Source organism: Coturnix japonica, chromosome 3, assembly GCF_054131305.1.
Source record: "Coturnix japonica strain WE chromosome 3, WE-NBRP24, whole genome shotgun sequence".
In the NCBI taxonomy this organism is placed as follows: Eukaryota; Metazoa; Chordata; class Aves; order Galliformes; family Phasianidae; genus Coturnix; species Coturnix japonica.
In genome coordinates this window covers 48,452,677-48,477,439 of record NC_140665.1, presented here as the reverse complement: position 1 = coordinate 48,477,439, position 24,763 = coordinate 48,452,677, and the positions used below count along the sequence as shown (strand labels likewise).

Sequence of the window (24,763 nt, the reverse complement as noted above, 5' to 3'; positions counted from 1 at the left end):
TTTCAAAAGCAAGATTTTATTCTAAAAGCAGATTTTGACTTTTTGTCTAAGACCTGGTACACATATTTAGCAGAAAAGGAGTAGTACTGTGACATGCTTTCTTTCTTTCAAGTCTTCTCCTAAGTCTTAAACTACATTAAAAAATATATATCTGTTTCAAGAACAAAAGAAGAATAGGGATAGAAAGTAGGTGGGAAGACCAATCCCTTTTTTCATGTGGCACATATTGCAATTCTACACACAAAACCAAGTCCAAAAACTCTGCACCTAATATTTAATCCTTCACTTGGTACTTATCTGTACAAGCCTAGCAAGGGAAGAAGAATCTGTCTGTATAAGCACTACAGTAGTTTGACAACATGAAGTGCTCCTACATGTGTTTTGGTTATGGACTTGAGAGTGTCCTGCTCTGACTCCAGTGAGTGGATGGTGACACTATCCCCAGAGAGGCTGCAGGAACCAAAAGGGATTGTGACCAACGTCCTATGTCTTGTACATTAACTCACTCCTCTGCCCACAGGACTTGAATTTCATTGGCCTTACCACTCAAAACATACAGGTTCTGTTGAACTAGACAAAGGGGAAAAATAAAGTTTAGCATTGGCCACAGTACAAAGGCAAAACCTGCAAACAACCTCAGTTCAAAATCTTTCTTAGATAACACCATACAAACATTGTATACCAGTAAGGACTAGTGCTGTAAAGAAGTTTCTAGGCCTTTGATTATTATTATTATTATTTTTACTTGTTAAGGGCTACCACGCATGTTGAGAAACTGAAAGTGAGCAGAACTGTAGCTCTGCCATCTAACACTGACTTTACTTTTATGAACCTTGGTGGGGTTTCTGAACCAACCTTGTCACATGCTTATATATTCTAGAAATACATTTGGGAATTTAAATTAAGATGGTGTAGAATAGGGACAGGCTTCTCTTACCTCAGCAGAGTTGGCTGAATTCTGGACACTAGCAATTCCATGCCCTCCAGCGGAGTCAAAAATCTATAACAATACAGAAAAATAAATAGGCTAAACAAATTATATAATTAATTGGTTACAACTGAAGAAACAAAAACTAGATGAATATATTTAATTCCCAAACCAGGGATGGTTTTGCACTTCTGGTTGTTTTATTTTGATGGGAGGTAGTATTAAGGAAATAGTTATTCTCCCTCCATAAAGAAAGTTTAAGTCAATGTTCTCCTTCAGAGTTATGTGTACACTTATATTCAAACATATACAAAAGCATCCACATACTTGTTTGGTTTTTTCCTATCTGCTACTTAGCAGTAACTTTAAAGACAATGACCATCAAATAATGTACTCTTCTCCAAGTTACAGTTTTACCATTTGCTATATCATTAGGTACATCTACAAATCTCAATGATTTGAAGAAGCAATTTTGAATTAATATTGCAGATTTGGAAAATATCATCCCCTACAGCTTTTCAGCTCATCTACCTGAACAGCAAGCCTGACACTGTTGGTAGTAATATAACTTTAGCTAGAACAGCATACTTGGCCCCCACCAGCACTAGCAAGGAAGTCACTAGCTGACTATTGCCCTACTTCAGAACTGACAAAAGCAGAAACTACAATCTACATTTCCCATGTGTAGAAAGTAGTAGTTTCTACAGAGAGGCTAGGAAGTAGTAGTTAATAGTATCCCACAAAGATGTTAGGACTATTCTTGCAATTAAATTTTAAAAAATAAATTAAAAAAAAATCAATAGCTAAGGCTACAATCAGATATTTTGGTGATAAGAGTTATATAAACATAAGGATAGATCTAGACAGTTCATATAAGATCTTGATTTGCAGGTAGTAACATTACTGTCCCAAATTACAAATATAAACTGCACTTTTAGTCTCCTTCTGGAATCTACAAATCAGTACAACATCATCTGACTTACATCTGACCTTTCTTTCCCCTCCCCCCCTTTTTTTCCTTGGAAAATCCTTTTGGATAATCCAAGACAATGACAAACTCTTTTCTAACATTTCACATAAAATGTAGTTTCTGACAGTGTGTCTAACAGGCACTACTTTTGAACTTCCTCTTTCTTGTCTTACCCGCAGATGTAGTCAAAGCATTTTATTGTTTATGATTTCTCAAAATAGTTTATCATTTAGACTGAAGAAAAGCAGATAAGCATTTAAGAAACTGGGGATAATGTGAGCCTAGACAGCCCCCATCTGCTACAGTTCAGTTTTATTAACTGGTTTCTAAAAGACCAAGTGACTTCACTGATGTTTACGAAAGCCTCCTGGAACAGAAACTCTGCACCCTATTTTTTGAATTATTATTAACAACATAAAAATAAGATAAAAATTAAAACTTCTCTGATGCAACGATGGTCAAGAACATAGCATCTAATTTTGAAGCAAGAGTACCATAGACACCATACTAGCTCTAGTCAAATGAATTTTAATTAAACCCATGAGCGCAAGAAATTTTTAACCTTTTTTTGTGAAACAGATGTCGGAGCACAATTAGGAGAGAACCAACCCTGACTTTTCCTACTTAACCCAGTTTCCCAGCGGGTTGAAAAGCTGACAAGAAAGGCAGCCCCAGGCCTATTCTGATTTACAATTACGTGCATATACACTAGTCTGAGCAATGACATGGCTCCCCTTTCAGCCACTTTCCAGGTTCAAGGGTCAGTTTTTAATTCATGCCTTTAAAAATTCTTCACTTTTATGAGTATGAGTCATAGTGCAGTGTTATTAAATATGCAACACTCAGAATTTACATTTCCTTAATTTTATTGTAGGTTGCTTAATAAAAAAAAAAAAAATCAAATAAACACAAGAATCTGAGTTCTTGGATGAAAATGAACACTTTTTAGGGCCAGCTGTTGCAAGTTTTGGAACAGAGGGTGAGGACGCGCAGGGGACAGCTCTGCCTGTGCTCAGGAAACAGCTAGGAGGGCAGCAGGAGCCTCCTTGCCTTGTCGTGGAAATGAGATTCCCTGTCCCTGAGCTCCACAGAATCCACTTCTCAGGCTACAAAGAGTACAGGGGGATGTATCATACAGTTAAGGCAGTGAGAGATATCAGCACAGCTGGAAATGAAGCTAATGGGCACAGCAACCCTTCCCTCAGGTCTGTTATTAATAAAGAAATAAAGATGTAGAACTCGCAGACTAGCCTCACCTGTCACAGAGAACACTGAAAAATATATGAGAAAGACCACCTGGAGAAAATCTTTCAACCAGTTCCCTCTTTCAAATGACAGACAGATTTGAGCTTTCATTCTTATTCAGCATCACCATATAACACACCTCAACTGATATGCAAAAAAATGCCTATCAGTCTTCAAAAGAAGCTTCATCCCAAAGCAACACGCAGATAAATATTTACCCATTAAAAACATAAATAAACAGACCAGAAAATTCGGACCTGTTATTTTGCAATATTAAGTCTGTTTCACCAGTTCTGGGGGACTACAGTAATACAAATATGGGTAGATTTGCTTTGTATACCTCCTGTGAGAGGCAATGCCAAAGGCCGCTATCTTTGGATCAGTCTCTCCTTCCCCCTCCCCCACCCCACCCCCCCCATGAAGAATCACCAATGTTATTCTGTATTAAATTGCAATAGTACTTCAGAGTCCCAGATATGCATCAACACAACACCAAATTAAAGACTTGCATACAGGTTTTCTCCAAAGAAATCCTACTTCACAACAATTTGCAAGATGGCCAGAAGATGAGTTTTCTTACAAATTCAGAAGAGATTCTCTTGAACTGCAGATAAACTAATCCACAGGGACAAATCTCTCATTCATCAACTTTATTTAACACAAAGGAATCCAAAATCAGACATATGCCAATGCCTCTTCACAAGTGACGTTCTCATTGCAAGTCTATAATGTCTATTGAAATTGTAGAGGCAAACCTGATGGGCAGATTTCTCCTTCACCATGCACCGACAGCATTAGGCAGGATAAGCCCCAGCAGAAACAAGCCCTTCTCTACTTCCAGTATCCTAAATCCTCAGTAAATAAGATTTACCTGTGTTATGGAAGGTCGCTTTTCTTTTCCTTTTCTTGCCAGCGTGTCCAGTCCTTTTAGTGAAGAAAACAAACCCTTCTTATTTCGGACTCTTTGAGACAGAGACAGGGTACGCTTTCTGAGAGCAGCTTCATCCCTGGAGCAGATCTATTTAAACACAGACAGAACTTCTTTATAGCATTTTCGTAAAAGCAAAATACTGATAGTTATTTCAACCTAAGAGAACAAACGCAAGTTTCTTCAGTTTATCTCAATGCAATATGCCATGATGCTTTTTTTCATATTCAAATGGTGTAACAGCATAATTTTTTTCATGAGGCAAAATTAGAAGGTCATAAAAGAGAAGGAACTGGAAAATGTTGCACTGAAAAACAGAAGAAGTTAATGAAAAGACTCTGAAAAAGAATGATAATCTAGACAAAGCTGGCAAACATAGAAGATAAAAGTGCTATACTATTATGTCATTGACAAGCAACGACACAAAATATACAGATAAAAATAGTGGCTGAGAGAAACACATTCTCTGTTGGGTCTTTCAAGGCTAATATTCAGTCTGATGTTCATGCAGAAAACATGCTCTATCTCTTGCTGCAGAGACCAGCTTCACAGTCCTGTAAAGATTGAAAGAAGAAGCATGCCTGCTACTGTTATAGTTTACTTGAAGCCAACAAGGTGACAACAGCTTACAGTAGAGGTATTTCCTCATTCCTCTTTGCAAACATAACCCATCATTTTTAAAAGTGACTTGCAAATTTAGATTGCCTCCCATTTCTGTCAATTTTAAAAATACTTTCTCTTCAGGAGGGTACTGTCTCTAAAAAAATGGAGATCTGGGACCTCCACAAAGGATTTTCTCAACCAAGAGAGACCACAATAACTTGTTCAAAATGAGAACCAGTGGTTTATGTCACTTTAAACTCCAAACTCAAAGGGTCAAAATTGCAGTGACAGAATTTCAACACTATTACTTGCTTACTTTTATGTCTAGCTTTATTTCTTTAGATACGGGTCAGAAGCAGCCAATTCCAGAGTCCTCAGAGACCAAAAAAAGTCATGCCCATATATACTCATGGGTTCAAAGCCTGTCACTTTGAAAGAACATTTGTTGCAGCCAAGGAAGAGGCAGAAACAAGGGAACAAGGCCATCTGAACAATGCATGGGGGTGCAAGAATTATTTATCCTAGCACAATTTCACATGTAAATACAGTAATAATGATGGCTTTGTGTGACACACCCATGAAAAGTACATTTGTACTTACCAGTGCATGGAAGGATGAAACTGAGAAAATGCCAAGCCTTCCCAGTGCCAGTTTTGAAGGACGACTGGCAGCAGCCAAAAGGCTCTTTGGGTTCGGAAGCTCCCCACCTTGCAAACTGGCTAGGTAACATCGCATTCGGAAAAGGTCCATGTTAAATTTTTCCAGGTTCTGTTCCCATTGCTGGATCTGTTTAGATATAAAAAGAGACAATTAAAAGGGGAAAAAATGTCTTTGTGGGCTGCACTGAAAATCTGAGCTCTTCCACAAACCCACAGTAAATTACTTTCATCTGGTGCTATATGGATTAGATTAGTTATTCCCTGCCAAAACACATTCAGTCATATTGTGTTACATCAACCCAAAAGATGACTTGAAATAAAACAAAGCTGGTGGTCTTAAATGCATACTGACAAGATGAACATACCATGAACTTCGAGTAGTTTGATAGCCACTAAAGCAGTTACATAAAAACATAACCTTGTGGTTCATGAAGGCTATTTTTTTTTCCTCTTTTCTCCTTTTTTTCTTTTTTGAGATTATTTTTGTTTCCTTCATTTTGTGAATTGAGATTGTATAGCTGCCTGGCTGAAAGCGAGACTGCACAGCTACACTAATTCACTACACTAAGTGAAGTAGCTGCACTGATAGAGAGGCTATATGAAGATGGTGGAAATATGAGCAGAACCCTTCTGTACACAGGAGACAATACTGGCAATGGGAGCACATACAATTCTTTGACTAATAGTTTAAAACATGCCTATGCTCAGCAATAATGCAAGAATAAGTTACATATACTCCATACAAATTACTGGACCACATGTAAGAATGTATACATACCCTTATAAAAATTTTTAAACATTTAACAGAGATAGATGTGGATGCATCAGATAACTAAATCTAATTTTAACATAAAATTAGGAAAGCGAAAAGACTTAAATACATACTAGATGAGTGAAGTCCTGAATCAAGACTCATATGGCAGAATGATGCACACTCATCTACACAAACACAGATACTTAAATTTTACACTAAAGTCAGATTTTGCTTTTAATTTTCTGTTTACATGTTGACAGCTCAAATCTGCCCCACGGTGTATAATATACATTAATATGGATAAATAATGCAAATAAGAATGCAGCTGCGTTTAATATAGTAAGCACATTCACTCATGAGAAGACAGAAAAGGCATCTACATTGGGTTAATGTACAGTAACTTAATGTACATCAACTGATAGTTGTTAAAATTCCTTGACAGTGTTTTTCTTCAAATATCAGTTCATATCACTGTAAACTTGTTAAACTGGTGGTTTAGGGTTATGGAGAAAGTTTATCGCATTTCCTCTAACATATGTATTGCCCTCATACATTTCGCTGACATGACTTGCCAATCCCTGAGTGTAAAAAAAATTGTCATCTAAAATTAATCAATGTTGGAACAAGCAGTTTTATGACTTAGAAAATAAGCTGATCAATATCACAAAAATATCAGATGAACTGTTTGACCGATAGGTCCCTCTAGAAGCAAAATCAGTTCAGTTTTCTTATAACATTGCCAAGTACCACAAAATCACTACAACTGATAGAGATATTACCTATTCTAGCTTTCTTACACATGTATTCACAAACTGTAGCATCAGCTACAGCTATAGTTGTGGAAGCATTAGGCATTGAGGATAAAGGATAAAGGAAGGAAAGGGAAGGCAATAACAGGACAAACTCATAGTAGTCCAGAGAAAATGGACTGAGATATATATGTAAATAGCTCTGAAAGCTATGCTTCCTGTTCACTTCCATGGAAACTACAACTGCTGCAAAGAGCACAGTATTTGATAGAACAACTACAAAACAATATTTCTCAGCAGTCAACACCCTTAGATGTGCATTCTCATTGGTGATGATCAAGAACCTGCAAGCCCTGCTCATGAAAATATGCAGGGCCACTCCAAATGTGGCTTGCCTTCTACATCACTGTTGCCACTGCTGAAACACACCACCCACCACCTTACTGTGCTCAAATCTCTATCACCATTCAGCAATCATCTATTAGTGTCAAAGAGTGCAATTGTTTTCTACATGGAAGAATTCAGTGACATACTTTTTCTTCATCCTATGTTAGACGTCATTTTGTCAGACTTTCACTGCATGGCATCAAAATGTAATGGAATATTGTTGGGAAGATTCAGCCCTTACTACCATACTACCAACATCTGCCTCTGACGTCATGGGTCAACAGAATAACATAGGAGGCATTAATTTCAGTGTAGCCCACATATCTAATGACAACAACGCCCCCAGTCTCATGCTACACTTTCAAAACATGCATCCTTTATGTCCCATAAAGAACAATTATTTTTTTCTTTGATTTTTTTTGTACACTGTCCTTCATTTTGCTCTCTTCTCTCACGATACTCTTTATCCAATATTTTACTGCATGCCTATATCTTACATATGGAACAATACCAGAAAGAGCCTTTGTGACCAGCTCTTCCTCCATGTCAACATCTAATAAACCAAAACCTACAAATTCAAGCAAAGTCTTTCCCTCTGGAATGATATCTCCATGTACAGAATCAACACCTCAAGAATAGAGCAAGGCTTGTTCTGGGTGCTGCTGGAACGGAACATCCTGTTCCCACTGAACACAAGCTGAACTCAGGTCCTATGTTTCTGAGGCTTTCTTCAGAATCTTCATTTACTCCTTTCAAGTAAGTTATATTTTAAAATAATCTCAGAAGGGGGAGTGAGGTAAAACACAAGGATGTTCTAAAGAAATAATTAAATTAAAGTGTTTATCAGTCACTCAGGATGCTAGCTAATCAGCTCCAAAAGCATCGGTAATCATGATGTTACATTTAATGGCATTAGCAAAAGCTGTAGGCAGGGAATTTCTGAGATTGTCTTGTAGTCTTATCAAAACCAGGGATGTCTGGAAACAATTGGAGACCACAAACCAATACCAGCTGCTATTTGTCTAAGCCTTTTAAACTATGATAATTCTTCCGAAAGATTTATATTCTTGAGGGCTAGATGGGGGAAGCTCACAAATAAAAAAAGCAACAACTTCAAAGCTCACTATAACCTGGTCCATGAAGTTAATTTACAGCCTGAAGATTAGATGCTACAATCTTCACTCTGCTATTGTGTGAGGCAAACCTGTGACCCACGTGAGAGGACTGTCCAAAGACAGCTCAAGGACTTAGGTTCATCCTGTACAGACAACACAGCCCTTTTGAAATCTGTTCTAAAGCAAATGGGAAAAAGCACATGCAGCAGGCAGCAGTGAGAGTGGGAATGGGTGACAGGCTAACAGCAACAAGAAGAGAGTCCACAAAGAGATAAGAGATACTGCCTGATGGGAGGCATGCCAAAACAAACAAGCATACATGAAATCAAACCCCATGTGACCCGCTTGGTTATTGCTGCTTGTTTGCACTGCAAGCCTGAACATCAAGGGCATCCAAAACACCTACCTTTCTCTCCTAGTTTCAATCACACTTCAAACACCTCTAGTGAATTTCTAGGAAAACCATTAAAGGAGGTGAGGCAAAAGGCAAGCTGCCATTCTCAGTACAAGCAATTGTGAGGCATGCATAACTGGGTTTTGTGGCAGCATGAGAGAGAATGGGAGAACGACAAGTAGAGACCATCCAAATAAACCTATTTCAGACCAATAGGATCTCTGTAAAATAGAGAGAAGGAAAATATAGCAGAGTTATAAAGGAGCAAGACACAAGAAGCCCAAAGAGTTAGGGACATAAATGATTTAGTTTGGGTCACCAGGACAAATTAGGGCTAGGAAGCCTGATTCAGAGACAAGACTAATTATGCTAGCAGTGCTAAGTAAAAGGACTACCATGACAGAGACCTTAATGGTTAACACACAGTGTGGTACTTTTGGCAGTAATTTAGCAGTAATGATCTTTTTTCAGATCATAAACAGACAATTCTCTTCCAAATAAAGTGAAAAATCTATTAAGGCACTAAGAGACAGTTGTAAATTCATTACACTATGAATTATGCAAACAGATGAGTTGAAGGAAGGTGCTAGAAGGTGAATTTCTTCATGTTCAGTATCCCTGCTAGGCTGGTTCTTGGGTAAATACTGAATTGGGACCTTGGGAAAGCCAGGAAGTAAATATGTTTAGAGTAAATCACACAGAACAGGGGTTTTCAGAATGTGAGATGGGGGCCCACTGAGTACTGCTTAGGAGATTATAAAAAGTTAGTAGGGAAGGACAAGTCTTATCTGCTATACAGCCGTCGCTGTAGGTAATGCATCTAACAGAACCTCCACCCAAGCATGCCTCAGGGCTGCTGTCTGTGAAAGACAAGGCCCAGCAAAGTCTGTGCTGGTAGAGGAACTTAGAGACAGGCACTGGATCCTCGCCCATCCTATCATGCAGTGCTAACAGCATCCTTTGGAAATGGGAGGAAAAAACATCTTTTTTTCAAATACTTATTTGCTACAAAGTAAAAGAGCTCAATGTAATAAAATCAAAACTAGCACGGAATTAGCTGAAAGCAGTGCCAGAAACACCATACCAACTCAGTGTAAGAATACTTCAAGTAACGAGAGAAAAGAGGGAAGGAAGAAGACTCCTGAAGCTCTCCTAATAACAAAATAGAATTTTTCCACTTTGCACTTGTAAGGTAACACAAAAGATTCACAAAGAGAAGTGATTAGGTCTTTAAAATGGATTTGATTTAGAAACAGATCTTACACCATACAGAAACATCAGCTCCTCATGACACAACTTTCTACAGCAATAAGAAATTCAGAATTTTCCCCTACACAACATCTTCTGTCTAGATTGAAATGTCTCTGCAAGCTGATGAAAGGAACTCTGAATTTAAATGAATCTTCTGCCGCTCTTTTATATGATCAACTTTTAAACCACATTACAAACAATGTCAAACGCTTAGCATTCCAGTCCCCAGTTCTCAGACACAATACATATTGCACCCATCTGGTCAAATGAGTCACTCAGTATCTTGGGACAGAAAAAAGACTTTTTATTGTCATTTCTTCCTAAAGAGCAGCAAAGGGGCAGTCTGACAAAATGGCATCTAACATGGAAGCGCAGATGAAGCAAAGCTGTGTCATTGAATTCCTCCATGTGGAAAACATGGCACCCGCTGACATTCATCAGCAAACAGTGGATGTGAGTACAGACAGGCAGTGGGTGGTACATTTCAGCCGTGGCGACAGTGGGTCACCGCGGCTGGTACAGACATTTACAAGCACAAAGTGTAGGTTCTGGGTCACCACTAGAGAAAATGCAGATCTAATGGTGGTGCCTATGATGAAAATTATTGTTATGTAGCTGATAATGTGCTCTATCAAATAGTGCTACTATGCTCTTTGTATCTACGGTAGTTTCCATGGAAATAAATAGGAGGCATTACGTGCAGGGCAACCTACATATATATATGTATATATATATATATATGTCCATTTTCTCTGCACTTTTGTAAGTTGTGTCTTTTTATAAGCTTTTGTAAATCCAGTATTTCAGAGCAAAATATACATGTCTATAGCCAGGGATGAAATTCAGAAAGCCATCGAATCCAGCTGCCCCTCCCCACAAAACAGCAGATAGCCCTTCCTGCACACACTCCTGCAACAGCTTAATCTCACAACCACTGCTATGCAATTCTACATTTGCTAGTAGTTTATTCATTATTTTATATTAAATCTTCCTGAAACAAAGATGGAATTTCATACATCTGCAAAACAGCAATTACAGCAGTGAAGAGAGTGGAGATGAACCTCCTTTACTTCCCTGGCTGCTTATTCTCTTCACTCCTTAGTGACTACCAAATGCAAAGGATTTTACTACTAACGTAGGGGCAGTTCACACAACACCGAATATTAATAAATTTAGATAACTTTTTTTTTTTTTTTTTAGAAGAGTGTGAAAGAAAGAAAAATCACTAGACATTACAAATAAATTAGAATTTCTATGTGGAGAAACCGGCAAGTGTTATTAAAGATCCCTGGAAACATTCTATTTCAGGTTTGTTACTATGAATTTTCACCTAACGTTGGACAATACTTAAATAAAATGCTTAATAGAAAAATATAGATCTGCTATTTGGTCTTCCGAAAGGAGCCCGGAGAGTAAAATTCTTAAAACTATACAAATTGTCTTCCTATACATGTTTGTGAGAGGAAAAAGAAATAGTCAAATATATTTAAAAAAATAACATAATGAAGTTATGAAGCAAAAGGCAAAAGATCACCAAAGGAAAAGAGGGAAACATACTAACTTATTTAATGACAATTCAGAGAAAACAAAGTACCACCTTACTGATCCCCTTATTTTGCTTTATATGTGTGCAGTTACACAATTGTACAGTTACACAGTTATACAGTCAATAGGTAAAGAGAGGTTAAACAGATGTTTCTCATGAAAGGTTATTGTGATAGAAAAATAATCTATGACAAATGTAAAATGCTCTTTGATGTCAAAGGTTCACAGTAAATTCCACAAAGGAGTGACCTCCAGAGAAGGAGAGCCTACCTTAGTAGTGGTCAGCCCTTAAATGAGACCTGGGAGAGGTGAAGCCAAGCTCTACCCCTTCTGGTAGCACAGCTGAATTACCTTTACCTGTGCTCCTGCAGCTGACTCATTACTTGCCTCTGGTGGTTAATCAGAGGTTCAGGCTGTTATCAACAGTTTCCCATACACTATGCTAATAGATGAAGACTTGCAGTTGCAGGTGCACATGAAAACTTACATAAAAACCATCTTCAAGTATGCATCTGTTTTTCTCATTAATGCCTAATCGTTTCAATGCTTGAAAGTAAAACCTCTGCTTATAACCTCCCTGATAAATAAGTCTCATGCACACAGAAAATACGAATAAGAGAAAACTCTGAATAGCTTGGAAAATAAAACATTATTATGCCAATATATTACAATTCGAAAAGTCCAGAATGCTTTCAAGCAACCATTATTCACAGTGCTGTGCTAAAATGACACCATAGAAAAGACTTGTGTACAAAGTACACAAAGAAATACACCCAGAGCTACAGTGCCCTCGCAGTGAGGCTAATTTTCTATCCCATTAAAAACATTTCTACAGGCAAAGGCAGCTCCAGTTTTAAATTAACATGCAATATTTTGTTAAAAGAGCTTCAAATAAATGCCATGAATCACTTTCACTAAATTCAGTTGCAGGTAGACAAGGCTCCGTTATCACAGCAAATGTAAATATGAATACCTCTCCCATGTTAAACATCTAGGAAGTTAACATAGATAGACAGGCTATCTACACAGTCTACCATAAAGACAGACTCTATGGGCTTTGAAATCATGCTCAGTGCTGTGAGATTTTTGAACTTGTTACTTTTTGTCTTACTGTGTTACACCCTGGGGAAACAAACCAGCACCACCAAACAGCATATTTATGGCATATATTAATATAAATACACATGGCCATAAGGTAGTATGTGCACACTTATTTTCAGCCATATGACCAGAGGCCTACTGGGAATAGTTGCTGTACACACACTGCTCTCGTTGATCTCTTCTAAATTGCCCACTGTACCGATAGCTATGTCAAGGGCTGCTATTTTCTCTTATGCTGCTAGTAAGTCCATTATTATTATTACGGAACCAGTAAACCTGGACAGAGGGAATCCCTGATCTAAACTGCAGGTCTGAAGACATTTCTTGTCCAGTTTGATAGCATCAAGTTTCTAAAATAGTCATTTATATAGAAAATCAACCCTCTCATTCTGTTTTATGCACTTCTGTGTATAGTGATACACAATTTTATCAAACTCTAGCCTGCAAATCCATCATATTTAAAAAGAAGCATCCAAAGAACTTTTACAGTTCACTTGCTGCAAACAAAAAATAAACCTGTATATACATTTAAGTACATACAGCAATTTTAGAAGTCTGGATATCCTTCCTGTAATTGCCTTTCAGGTAATGGCATCTGTGAAACAAGAGAAGATGCTGCATGCTTGTAAAGCCTTGTGATTTATTAAGCCTTCAGCAGAAAAGCATTCCTTTTAAATCAATATAAATGTGTAAAGAAAAACTAGAAAGTTGAGGTTGGGTAGTTGCTTTTCTGAGGAAAAGGAAGAAAAGAGACAAAAGTGGTCCCTCTGCAGTCAATTTCAGTATTTGCTTTGACTTCCCAGAACCTATCTCCAAGTAGAGTTGTCTGGAACAGGATGTATATTATATACTTCAGTCAGCTCCTACATGTTTGAAAACACCACCAAACACAGAGAATACAAGTTCAAGTATTTATACTCTTCTTGTGTCTAAAAGTGGGCAAAAGATAACTAAATAATTTCAGTTCAAAACAACTGAGCAACACATACACAAACCTTTCACTGAGGAATAATGCTTTTCCAAAATCATTAGCTCTGTAAGTATATTGAGAGTGCAAGAGTGCTTACTTACTAAATATATCGAGTTGTTTTTTTGTTTTTTTTGTTGTTTTTTTTTTTTCCCCCAGAAACCCATCTCTGAGACATTAAATCAAAAGATCGGGAAACCCAGTTATCTACTGACTTCTCTCTGAAGTGATCTTGCTGACAAAATTTAAAGCAGTTTTAAGAGGAAATTTTATAAAGATCAAAAGGGTTTCAGACTGAAGAAAAGGCTCACTGTGAATTTACTGTTTGCTAACTAGTGGATTTTTGCAGTCAATTCATTTCACTCTTTGTCTTGCTAGTATGCCCTCAGTCATCATTTTGAGAAATTGACAGAAGATTAGCAGGAATAAATCTTCTGCAACCCTAGTGATGGATTTTAGTTATAGCAAAATGCAGCCAACTCCTTCCATGATCAGAACCAGAAAACAATGACAGTTGTTCAAGGACAGAACATCTAATTAGCAGAAATGAAGAGACCATCATTAGTAAAGTTCACCTGACTCTAAATAAACTACTAGCACCAGTATCTAGTGAGTCAGTGAGTGTATAAAAAGATTTTTCTTCAGTGTGTCACACATGATAAGGCCATATCAAGCACTAGAAAGTCTCTAGAAATCTGTGTGTTTTTCTATGTCTCAAAACCTACAGCAATAAAAGGATGCCTTGCTCATCACTAGACTCTGGAACATGAAATAAAATGACATGGAAAGTGTAAACATCTGAGCACTCCAAAAGCTTAGGAACACCACCACAAATTCCCACACAAACCTATTTACCTTTTTGAACTCTGCTCATATAATAGCTTCAGTCTGTCAGTGGTACTCATGGAAGTGCTCTTCCATCTAAGATGGATGGTCTTGACTTCTAGTTCTCCTTTGAACTCCTATGTGGCTTTTTAAGAAGACTAGAGGATCCTGGACTTTAATGGCTAAATTTCAGCTGAAGTATATGGTTTTGTCTGCTCTAGACCTTCTTACAATTTTATTTGGATAGAACATACACCACATCACATTTTAAGGTGCAGAAATGTATTGCTATGTACCTACTCTAAAATGTTTCCTGCAGTTCAATAATAAATTATTCACTGAACATACTGCAGATCCTGTGTTATGCTACATAATAGCTAGATATTATTAACATCTAAGCGTATGACAAAACAAAGCAGTGGAAATTAATTACATTTTTAAAGAAGAGAAAATAAATAGCTTTGTGTTCATAAATCAGACCAGTCTGATCATCAGCTTTGAGTGCTGGTCTACTTCCTGAGCTGCTCTGGATTGCTATAGAAACATGGCAATAATTATGACTACCATATCATGCCAACTATCTCCATGACAATTGCTTTCAGCTTTCAGAGACAAAAGCAAGAAATTATGATAAATATTCTCCCACAATAATACTTTGTAGCAGAAACAAGCCACACTATTTTCAGTACCTGATTCTCTATCGCTTTCCTGTTTTTTGGATCACTAACAATTGAGAGCTGCAACTCGGCCATCTTTTTCATCTTGCTGTCCATATCAATCTTCTGAAAAAGACTCTTGGTCTGATTTTTCAGTAGCCGAACTGTGTCCTCCTTCCCAAGCTTCTTTGCAAAGAGGGAAGCACAGGCTGAATGTATGGCAGTAACCCAGTTTTCCAAATCTGTCTGACTTGTCGCCTGTGGAACAAACCAACAGTGCAAAATTACAACCAGGAAAAAGAAAAGAAACAAAATGAATCTGCAGCTCTAGGACACAAATTGTTTGATAGGTTCCCTGAGACCTGAAGCATTTGCTCCCAAAACTTCTCAAGTAAAGTTCTAAGACTATGCAAACAAAGGAGCTTTTTCCATAATTATGATTTGTACCCAACCTCCAGCTTCTCTTTCTTAGACCTTCTAGGTCTGAGGGCTCTGGGAGCACAACAGAGTCCATGAGCTGTGGGCAAGATGTGACTTGCATTCTTTATTTAGTCCTCCAATTAAATAAGGTGAAAGCCGACAGATTTCAAAAATAAATCTCTTGCGGAGGTAACATAGCAACAGGGATGATTTTAAAAGTAAGGTGTGAGGAGAGGTGTTTGCTTACTTTAAAAATGCCAAATTAGTATAGCAAAGCCTAGCAAGGTAAAGAGAATACATCTGCACAAAGTGTCTCCAGAGATGTTTACAAGCGTGCCTATGAATCGACATGTTTTTATGCAGGCAGTTCCACACATTACTGTTCTTTATTAATATTTCCAGTGCTGCAGTTAAGCAGCCAAGAACTATTTTTAACTGTCTTTTTGAATGCTTCACTCAACTGAGACTTCCTCTGAGGCCAGCGGATTCAGGGCTGTGTCCATCATTCTATAAAGGCACAATGCTGATAAATGTGAAAACATTTGCTAAGACGCCTGATTTTCTGGAAGCCCGTAATGATCAAGAACCAGAATTGTCTTGTATGTTTGTGCTCTGTGTTCTCTTTATTTCTGAACTGTAACTGACTGAGTCAACTGGTGTAATATCATACACTTGAAGTTGTATCACACTTACATCAATACCATAACAGTATATTGTAATAATGTAACTGTAGTATTATTTTTAAGTCACAGACATAATGAGATTGTATGCATACGTATACATAATTACATACATGTAAGTACATAATCAAAGACACCATATACAATGGAAATAGTTAAAAAGTTATGTATGCATTCTGTTACCTGAAATAGGTAGACATCTCCAAAAGAATTGCTGAGACAGAACACGTTTTCTTTCTTGGGATGCTCTGGAACAGACTGGACTATACTGTCTTCAGCAAACAGGGCATATCGAGGCAAGCTACTCTGCTCCACTGAATTCCTTCCATAGGTCTCATAGAACAGCAGAGTACAACCTTTGGAGTTCAAAGGGACAAGAAATGTGAAGAGAAAATTAAGCTCTGGATCTCCCATTCAAGTTCTCTTAGATTAATGCTTCTGTGAATTAAAATTCGCAGTGACAAAGAGTATTAGTTCCCCTCTTTAGAGTTAGAAAAATGAGCAGGATCCTCAAAACTGGGAAATAGGAAAAGTTAATATTGAATTTACCAATGTAAATTTAGAACAGACATCCAATAGAGATACAACAAATATTCAGGACTTAAAAAAAATAAACAAACAAAATGAAGAGGATAGCTCAGTAATCTCAGCCTATTAAAATATTTAAGCCTGTAGAAAAATTCCTGCTTAGTTCAATCAGCTCATCTGCTCAGTTATTGTTTAAGAGAATCGGCTCTCTCTCAACAACCTTCATAGTTGCAGACAAAAGATTTGCAGAAACACTGGTCTTCCAAAAAATAAGCGAAGTGAATAAACATCTCAAATTTAAAGTGGACTTTCTTCAATCTACCTGAAAACTGTCAAGTTAGATGATGAACAGTATCAGGATAATTTAAAACAGCGTAAAGCATTCTCATGGGTAGAGGAAAATGTAAGATGTGAGATGTACAAACAGAAAACAAATTTCATTCTTGACAGTCATGAATGCAAATAGAGAAATTATTTCTGGAGGAAAGAAGAGCAGCCTTGGTCCCAGTACCCACAAGTATGACTACACTGCCTTTGGCAGTGGAGCTGGCATAAGAGCTGCCTGCTGCTCTTGTGCTCCTTGCCAGCCATTCATTGCTGCCCTGTATTACATCTCACTGTCCTCTGAGATGTGTCGATTTACCTGCCCAGGCAGCCACAGTCTGAGGTACGTTACTAAAATAATCCTGTATAAAATTATCTTGGGTTTCTGAAGAATTTCTTAACCCATTTGTGCATCTAGAGAAAAGAAGTAAATGCACTTCACTTTCATTCCTGTGAAATAATAAAGGAGTTGATGATGTGTTGTTTTTGGTGTTTTTTTTTTTACAATTAGAAAACTAATTAATACTAGACTATGGTTGCATGTTTAACCTGGAAGAAATAAGAAGAGATGCTATAAATATAATTTGAAAATTGCCTAAACAGTTAGAAAACTCTGAGGCTGCTGGTGGATTTTCAGCAAGGAGATCCTTTTCTAAAAGATATGCTTCAATTCACTCAGGAATTAATTTAAAGACTTACAGCCACATTATGTATTGACTCAGACTAAATGATCACAATGGTCCCCTAGGGACCAGAAATCCATGAATATATTACTGTTGTAGCCCCTATACACATTCAGTGGAGAACTTGAAACTCAGCCGGTGCAAGGATTAAGTTTGTTAGGGCTACACCATTGTTATCTCTTTGGTCTGCTTTTTCTTGTCGTTTTTCCTTCAAATCAAAGAGACAACACAACACAAGGCAGCACCAAAATTTACACATATATATACCTAGGTAGTACATATAAAGGGAATGTTGCAAAACCTCCAAAATAGAAATGTTTTCTTTATACTTTTTTTTTTTTAAATAGCTGCAACTAGACATAAAACCCTGTTTTGACATTTCTCTAACTTTAGTACACTTAACACCGTACTAAAAATCCCAAACACATCAACCAAATTCATGTGATTTTGAGGTAAAGATTACTCAACAGTTAGATCTGAAATCAGAACTAAAATCCTTGGTTTTGGAGATACTACTGCCTGATTAAGGAAAATGATTTGCCTGCTAGGGTTTGTGGAGCACACTGATTTTGAGAAGCTGCAAGACAGAGTCCACTCTTTCTCTCATGGCCCAAATCTAGATATTTTATATGATAATAAAAAGTCAGATGAACCTCATCACATTCTCCAGTGCCATTGAATGTACAGCAGTTACACAATAAAAGGAAATCACACGTTACTGAGCAAATCAGTTGACAACCGCAAGGTTTTAAAAGGAACACATTCAATAAATAGCAATTCCTGTGCACTACTTTAATGCTTCTTTTTCCTGTTGCTGCTCAGATCATCTAACAGTATACTCAAGATAGGAGGGAATCTTATAGAGTTGGTCCTATCCTTTCCCCCTTACCCACTCATACTTGCTCTCCTTTAAGATAGAGACAGCTGGACATTTCTGCAGTAGGAATAGGATACGGTTTGTTACACTGCAAATCAGATATAACCACTTCTTTAGTAGTTCCACCATGACAGAACAAACAAAACCAACAAACCAAAGTTTCCTCTTGCATTCATCAGCAGCAACACTGTACAACAACTTCCACTTTTGTATTTCAGGAAAGTACAAATTAATTCTATTTAAAACTTCCACATTTCCCCTACAAATTATCAGAAAGGTAACTAAAGATACGTTGCCTTTTACAGTGGAAGTTTACACGTACAAAATCAAGCAAGTAAGTAATAGTTGAAGAGCATGCATGGTTGTTAAGGTGTATGGCACCCAAGATATATCTTGGGGTGAAGCATTAGCTGGTTTCATGAACTCTGACAGACCCACTGGGACTGATTATAGTTAAAGTATTTTCACCAAAATGTGAGCTGAAAGGGAAGTGCAGTTGGAAAGCAATTTCCCTCATTAAAATAAATTAATTAGACAAGACAGATGGGAAAGAGAGATCCTCATGTTATTATTCAAGCACAGGTCATGGTGGCCCTGAAAGTGAAGCAAAGGTCTCAGGACACGTCGACTTTGAAGTCTGGCATGTAACAAATGGTTATACGCTTTCTGCATATTTATAATTTAACACATCTCACCAGAGTGCAAAGAAACACACTGTTCTCCATTTGCATATATGGCTATTTTAAGTCACATTTTAAAATATCTTGGCTACTTAAATTTCAAGAACAAATTAAATATAGATTTATTCAAAGTCCTGCATTGGGGAAAGCTAAAGCAAGAGACTTGATCTTGATGCAGCATCTTATGAAAACAGAACTACACCTTTATATCTAGACAGGCAAGTTTATTTTGGCACCAGAGCTCTCTACAGGACAACAAAGGAAATCAAGGATCAAGGAAATTAGAAATGTATATTTAAAACTGTTAGCAAAGCAGAGTAGATTCTGCACCGTGAATGCAGCCATATCACTCATCTTAAGAAAGCATTATATTGAATACTTCTCATAACATTAGAAGCTAATAAAGCTTTTTCCAAATAATTTTATTGTTTCCTTGATATGGCTGGATAAATACAGGTAGCAAGAAGGACGTGACTTGTTCAAGGAAACCAGTAAGCCAACTGCATAGCAAATAAACAAACAAAAAACACCTGATTTCCTTCCCAGAGCACTTTAGCTTCATTGTCCTGAAAATGTACAGACAACTAGTACACATGCATTACAGTTTCTGCATTTGACATATTTGTTAAGAAACTGCTAGAATTTCAGAAGAGGCAGATAAAACTCATTTGCCCTCCATAACACAAACATACAATAAAAGGGTGGCATTCAGATATTGTTTTTTCTTTTGTATATACTGCTTGTAAGCATGAATCATGCTACCTGATGATCAGTATAAGTAGTTTAAACTGTTAAGACTGCCTACATTTTGATCCTTTGATAACAGGTCTCTGAATTATAAGGCAGAATTGCTACATTCTTGCAAGTTTGCTTCCTTCAATCAGTACTATCAAGGGTAACATTCTCCACACTTGCTATTTGATGTTCACTTTTCTTCGGTCTACACCCATGCAGAATTTTGAAAAGGGCAACCTGTGGGAAAGTTGTTATTTTCTCTCCTGCAGTCTCAGACATGCTAGGAAATTATTAAGTTTGATCATTTCCTTACTCATTAACTTAGCACTACATCTACTGAAAGTCAAATCCTTTGGATACAATTGGGGAAAAAAAAAAAAAGGAAAGAAAGAAAAAATAAGCCTATGAACTCACCCAGTAAATTCCTTTTCCTCCCCACAATACATGTTATTTTCCTTCTTACACTTCCTGACACCCATATGCTTCTTGCGGCACACCTACCTGCTCCATTACTCTGAGCTATCAACACATGCTGCTAGTGCAGGGCTAAACACAGTAATCACACAGCAGCAGCCTCTGTTAAGTGGATTGCCTTCCCACAGCAAGGGAAGAGGGGGGAGATGGGAAGGGCAAGCAAAACTGCTCAGTAATACAGAGCAGGCCATGTGAAAGGCCATCTGCAGAAGGAAGGGAAACTGAGGAGCCCTAGAAGTGGCTGCAGCCACAGAAGCAAGCATCCCATGCTGAGCTTTGGGCACTGCAGTCTTCCCCCCCACTGCTGCTACTGCTTCTGCCCTGAATGTAAATGCTTCTCCATGTAAATGCCTCAGCACGGAGGCACTGACCTCTTTGTTACCTTGCCACCTGGCAACAAGCCAACTGTTTTTACCTTAAATTACCTCAACTTAAAGTAAACTTTATAACAGATTCAAGGAAACAGTGTGCCTGTGCCAGAGAATCAGACATCAGTGATCTTTTAATCCATAAATTTTGACTTCCCCTGATATGGAGATGTAACTTCTGTAGCTTTACCACTTTTGGTTCAATTTAGTCTTTGACCTCCAAACATCCCGAAGCATCTTCTAAAACCCCAATTACGTGTAAATACAAGAACTAGGAAGTCAGATGAAACAATTCCCGCTATGGTAAGAAATGCAAGTGCACGCGCAATACATGAGCACCACCTTGATTTAGCGGGCTGGTTTGACACATTCTTCACTTCAAGTGTGAGAGTAGACTGTGTTAAGTTACAGGAATTGCTAATAAGAACCATCACGTGTGAAAAGCTGCGCAGACACAATGGAAATAATCAGTGCTGCAAAGCCAGAGGGGAAAAATGGCAGTTTACCTTTGAGCGTTACCCAGTACTGCTTCCACTTTCGCCGTGTGACCAGCTCCAGTTTCTTCTCTTTCTGCAGGGTCACCAGTGGTTTGAAGAACAGCCACCCTGCTTTGCGCACCACTCCTTGCTCCTTCTCATACAACAAATCCAGTTGCTCCAAGGAGCTGAGGGACTCGCTGCTGGAGTCCTCTGTTTCTGATGAGGTCTCAGTGTTCTCCAGATTTGTCCTGCTCATCTCCAGCTCCCGCATGAAGTTTTCATAAATGTTCTGCCTCAGGGCATCATTGCTGACTGCATTGGTGGACTCGCTTCTCTGGGACAGGATGTGACTGGAGCTGGGTGACCACAACAAAGTAGATTGCTGTGATGGTGCCAGTGTGTCTGTGCTGAAGTTGTCCATTCTGCTGTCAAAGTATTCACTCCCATCTTTACATTTGGGTTCCTGCATATTACAGGAAATAAGAAGTAAGTCACCAGTAAGTCTGAGTGCAAGCAGGAATAACATCACTGTACGCTGCTTTATTACAGGGCTTTCCATGCACTGGTGACGCTGCTAATGCAAGGCAGCTATCTTTACCTTCAAGCATATCAGGACCAATTTTATCTCTGTTTTCTCTGTCATACAAAATGTGCATAACCAACACACACACACACACACAAAAAGTCAAAAGTTTGAAATATTTTAAACCTTGTAGCACTGATTGATAAAAATCTAATCTAATATACAGTTAAAAAAAAACAAAAAAAAAACCAAACAAACAAAAAAAAAAAAAACAGGCAGGAAGGCTTGCTGACTGGCAAGAATCCAGAGGTGTGTATTTTCTATCTTGCTGGAAACCCCAAGGGAGCTTGACTATCTCATCAAGCACCCACAGGTCTTTCCCTTAATTGCGCTGCATTACTTTGTCCCTGCACTGAGAGGCTGGCCAATCTAATTTAAAATACTTGAGCTTGATGACATCTTGTGCCTTGCAATATGACCACTAATGCATGTCCAGCTCCTGCTCCTACCTATCCAAGTGGGATCATGCTGGCAGCTTGGACCTTGCCTGTCTCAAGCCTTCCCCAGTAACAAGCTACCCACCCCCACCTCTCCCAGGTGCAAAGGAGAGGCACACTGCATCGCAGGAAGACATCTGTTATGCTTCCATCTTACATTACTGATGGTATTCAAAATTAATTTTAAGATTTGAGAGGACACAGCCCAAAAATTTTGCTGCCTTTTGCTGAAGAGAAAATTTGAGACTGTTGCTTGAAATGTATGAATGAAAACAAAAGAAAAGATGGCTACAAAAATCAAAGATGCGAAGCTATTTATCCTCTGTAAAAGTAAAGCTATTATACTTTTAAGTTCAGACTACTTTTATACTTGCATTTATTTGCACACAGGTCAAGTAAATAACCCTTGGTCTTCCACAGTCTGCTTTCAGCATAAGTTTTGAAAGCAACTTTTTATTTTTTTCCTTTCCACTTGAAGCTCTCAAACAAGCAATGCTGTGTTTTGATGGTAGAACGTCCTCCACATGCAACTGGGAGCCTTGGTGAGCCCACAACCAGGTGCAAATGTCACAAGGCAAGCTACTTCTCAGTCTGCAGAACACTGCTGCTGATGGCATCCCAAAAGCTGAAAACTATGACCTTTAACAGCATATTTAGCTTCAAGCCTGGCTTTTCAGATCACCCTGCCCACCCACAAGGCTCGAATTCTCACAGCAAGGCAGCACTTCTCTCAAACCTTTCATCAGTGTTCTCAGAGTGGAGAATGAAGCTCAATGAACATCAAGTTTTTCCAAATGTGCCTGCAGGAAAAACCCTGAAATTAAATAAAAGGATATGCATTTTCCTACATATACAGCTTGACAAGATATGTACCCATTTTCACTGGGGCCCATGAGAACAGATGAATAAATCCAAGGCATCAGTGACTGTAAACAATTTTCCACAGGCAAGCTGAGAGATGGTTGAGGGGGGGGTGGAATCACATCTGTAATGTGTTTATGCCCACAGAACAACTGTAGAAGATGGATCACACAACTGCACCAGCCATGTGTTGTTCCGTGGGAACGGGAAGCTTTCTCCTCCTACTTTTTAATGACTGTTACTGAATGTGTGTGCAAAAATTCTATGTTTTAGTTGACTATTTATTCTCCAGAAACTGTCTGCTAAAAAACATTAGCATACACTTTATGAAGCATATCTATTTCTTTTAGTCCTAAATCACTAATTTGAAAAGCCAAGAGAGAAGCACATATAAGAAGATGATTTCTATGAAGGGCTATTACTGGAACAACACACACTGAGGAAAGAGAAGGAAACAACCTAACCACCAACAGCCACCAAGCACACGTGAAGTTTTCTCAGAAAGGATGTATGATGAATGAAACACTGGAATTGTACACATTTTGCCATGACAATGTCACTTGTATTTGCTGAAAATGAGCAGCACTGGCAGCATCACTCAGTCTCTGCTGGTCCCCAGGGAAGCTGTCACTGTGGCAGTATCTGGTCACTGCTGCTCATGGTGCTTATCCTGCTCTTTTTCCCTCTGTTGTTTCTGACGATAGAAAATTCCCACTGTATCTGTGCAGCTGCATTCAAGCAGATCTCTTAATGTCTGAGATATATCCTGGATTAATTGCAGATAAAGCAAAAGATAAAGAGGATATCTAAGATACTAATTAGACAAAGTGACGCATGTAATAATTAGCTGTAAGGAACAAGGCAGGAAGTAATGCAGGCTGTTAAATGCATTAAGACCCAAGCCAAAAGTGAGACCTAATACCTGCTTTCAAGCCAAATAAAGAGTTTACCTTAGTGCACTTTTCTTTTAAACTCTTTTAAATTCTCTCTTAACCAAGCTTCCTGCTCTGGCTTATAAAAGCCAGTGCATTTCAGAAATTATTCCTCCTTTCTAGAGAAAGGGATCATCATACAGACACATGGGAAGTCCTTACACCACTGTCATTAGAAAGAACTGACTTCAGTAAGTCTGCCTAGGTCCTGTCCATGCACTCCACATGCTCGACACACACCTATGATGCTCTTAAAATGCATCATGATACAGCATCTTTCCAGTGCTGTTCCAGAAAGGATTAAATCAGTGAGGACGTGTCAAGCAGTACAGCACCAGTGATGTACAAAAGCAGTGGATCAGGATGTCATCCTGCAAAGAAATCTGGGCTATGGCACAGAACAGCAAGTCTTTGACATGAGATGATGATTAGAAAGGCAAACTCAGTAAACTCAGTTCCAGGATATATCAGATCAAATATCAGATCAAGCCAATAAGGAAGCATCCACCTCACCGGACAGGACACAGCCAAGGGCTCATCTGGAATATCCTATATCTGAATCTGGTTACGAATTATTTAAAACAGGTGCAGAGAAAGGGTGCCAAAACAAAAAGGAAACAGACTT

At 38.2% G+C, this 24,763-nt stretch overlaps 1 protein-coding gene across 4 annotated transcripts in view; it reads right to left on the bottom strand.

Moving 5' to 3' along the window:
* TIAM2 (TIAM Rac1 associated GEF 2) overlaps positions 1 to 24,763 on the bottom strand; it is a 163,208-nt gene that overhangs the window by 55,139 nt on the left and 83,306 nt on the right. For all 4 annotated transcript variants that reach the window (XM_085541531.1, XM_085541529.1, XM_085541532.1 and 1 more), the window contains 6 exons: positions 21,353 to 21,788; positions 16,361 to 16,533; positions 15,111 to 15,335; positions 5,275 to 5,460; positions 4,015 to 4,161; positions 938 to 1,000 (listed from right to left, as the gene is read on the bottom strand). In XM_085541531.1, the coding sequence (XP_085397657.1) occupies positions 938 to 1,000; positions 4,015 to 4,161; positions 5,275 to 5,460; positions 15,111 to 15,335; positions 16,361 to 16,533; positions 21,353 to 21,788 (1,230 nt within the window). The remainder of the gene's footprint in view (positions 1 to 937; positions 1,001 to 4,014; positions 4,162 to 5,274; positions 5,461 to 15,110; positions 15,336 to 16,360; positions 16,534 to 21,352; positions 21,789 to 24,763) is intronic.